This window comes from Polypterus senegalus, chromosome 4 (assembly GCF_016835505.1).
Source record: "Polypterus senegalus isolate Bchr_013 chromosome 4, ASM1683550v1, whole genome shotgun sequence".
Classification (NCBI taxonomy): domain Eukaryota; kingdom Metazoa; phylum Chordata; class Cladistia; order Polypteriformes; family Polypteridae; genus Polypterus; species Polypterus senegalus.
Genome location: NC_053157.1, coordinates 250,748,279 through 250,750,426, shown reverse-complemented (window position 1 = coordinate 250,750,426; position 2,148 = coordinate 250,748,279). Strand labels below are relative to the sequence as shown.

At 41.5% G+C, this 2,148-nt stretch overlaps 1 protein-coding gene across 1 annotated transcript; it reads left to right on the top strand.

Moving 5' to 3' along the window:
• Window positions 1-806: 806 nt before the first annotated feature.
• LOC120529038 (gastrula zinc finger protein XlCGF49.1-like) lies at window positions 807-1,340 on the top strand. The gene has a single exon (XM_039753100.1). It carries the CDS (start codon window positions 807-809, stop codon window positions 1,338-1,340), a length of 534 nt encoding a protein of 177 aa, XP_039609034.1.
• The last annotated feature ends 808 nt before the right edge of the window (window positions 1,341-2,148 follow it).

Genomic DNA, 2,148 nt, shown 5'->3' with positions numbered 1-2,148 from the left:
ATCAGATCAGGCCTGTCTTTCTCATGTGAGAGAAAGGTGGAAAAATTGAACAGACAGCAGCAGAACATGTAAAGACCACACACGGAGTGGCCAGACCATAAATGGCACCTCACTGTGAGAAAGGAACTCCAACCAGTGTGCCACCACTTTACTTGTACTGTTTCAGTTATTTTAAAAGGCGGGTAGTGGTTAGGAATTTGGACATCAATCCCCGAAGTTGCAGATTCAAATTCAGCTATTGACACCATGAAACCTTGAGCAAATCATGTGACCTGCCTGTGCTCTAGTTGGAAAAACAAGAGAATTATAACTAATTGTGTCTCAAATATGTTGTAAGTTGCCTTCGATAAAGGTGTCAGGAAAAAAATAATAATGATAGTTAAAATGTTTTGATTATTTCAGAATTGCAGAAGAATGGCAGCTTCTCTCTACCTTCATTTGGTCAGCCCTCTCTTCAATACAAAGGTATGAAGAAATCAGCAAGAGGATCCGAGAACCTGACAGCAGCCTTTTTGCAGTGCAGTTCTCTCCCTGCTACTGGAGCAACACAGACAGAAGCCATCAAAACTGATCAACGGCAAGTGGAGAAAGAAATCCAAAATCATTCTGGAAAAAAAGCATATTGTTGCCCTGAATGTGGTAAGTCGATGTCAACGAGAAGCAGTCTTCAGAGACACAGAAAAATCCATGCAGGAGAAAAACCTCATTGCTGTCCAGAATGTGGAAGGTCATTCTCAAGAAGAAGCCATCTTCAGAACCACATAAGCATTCACACAGGAGAAAAATCTCATTGTTCAGAATGTGGTATGTCTTTCCAAAGCAGAAGCCTTCTTCAGAACCACAGAAGAAGCCACAGAGGAGAAAGTCCTCATTGTTGTCCAGAATGTGGTAAGTTATTCTCATGTTTAAGCAATCTTAAGAGGCACAGAATAATCCACACAGGAGAAAAACCTCATTGCTGTCCAGAATGTGGCAAGTCGTTCTCATGGAGAAGCCATCTTCAGGACCACAGAATAATCCACATAGGTGAAAAACCTTATTGTTGTTCAGAATGTGGCAAGTCATTCTCATTGAGAAGCAATCTACAGAGACACATGAGAATTCACTCTGGAGATAAACCTTCTTGCTGTCCAGAATGTGGCAAACGATTCTTGCGTCCAAGCTCACTTAGGTGCCACAGAATGATCCACACTGGAGAGAAGCAGTACACCTGTTCTGAATGTGGTAAAGGGTACTCTTCCAGAAGAAGTTTTCGAAGACACACACAAAGTCATATTGGAGTAAAGCCTGTCCCAGAATTGAAAAATGATCTTTCCATTGGCTCCTCAACCAAAAATTAAAGAAAAATCTGAATGAGGTAAAGGACTCCAGTTGAAAGTAGTTAATAAGTACATAAGAATAGTGGAGAAAACGGGGAAGGTGGCAAACAGATCTTAGATGTAAGGTAACTTCAGAGCCACATTTGAATTCAAACTGGAATGAACACACTGGAATACAACACATATTTCACAAACAACAAGAATCTTCTTCAACAACTTGTAGGTGCAAGAAAAAAATCTCATTGTTGTCCTAAATGTGGTTAACGCTTTTCAGACAGCAGTGGCCTTCATAGTCATAAATGACTGGCCTACTTGTGGTAAGCCTCGTAGCTGTTCTGAATATTGAAAGTGGTCCTCCTGTATGAGCCATCATCAGCAACACGTACGATTTCAGAAACTGTACTGCCAGGATGCCATCCATACAGGGACTGATCATCTCTGCACCAGTGTTGTGACATAAGATGGTGTACAATACAAACACCAAACAACAGAATGAGGTAGCAACAGTACTGTGTTGTGATAACAACTTCAACACAGCTGAAAAAGTTCAATGTAATAATAAAAAATGGAGACGTCAAATCATCCACAATGCAGTGCCAACTACCAGGAGGTGCCACTGACAACAAGAGGAATATTTTTGTTTTGGAGCTTTGGAGATGGGGCCTTATCTGAGTATCAATGAACTTGTACCATCTATGGGATGTCATCTGATGGCTGATGCCTGGGCTGAGTGCAGACAGCCGTTCTTAACCCTGATAATGAAGAAATCATTTAGTGACGTCAGCTGACAGCCAATGCTGTCCAATCAGATGCTGGGGAGGGACAGTCG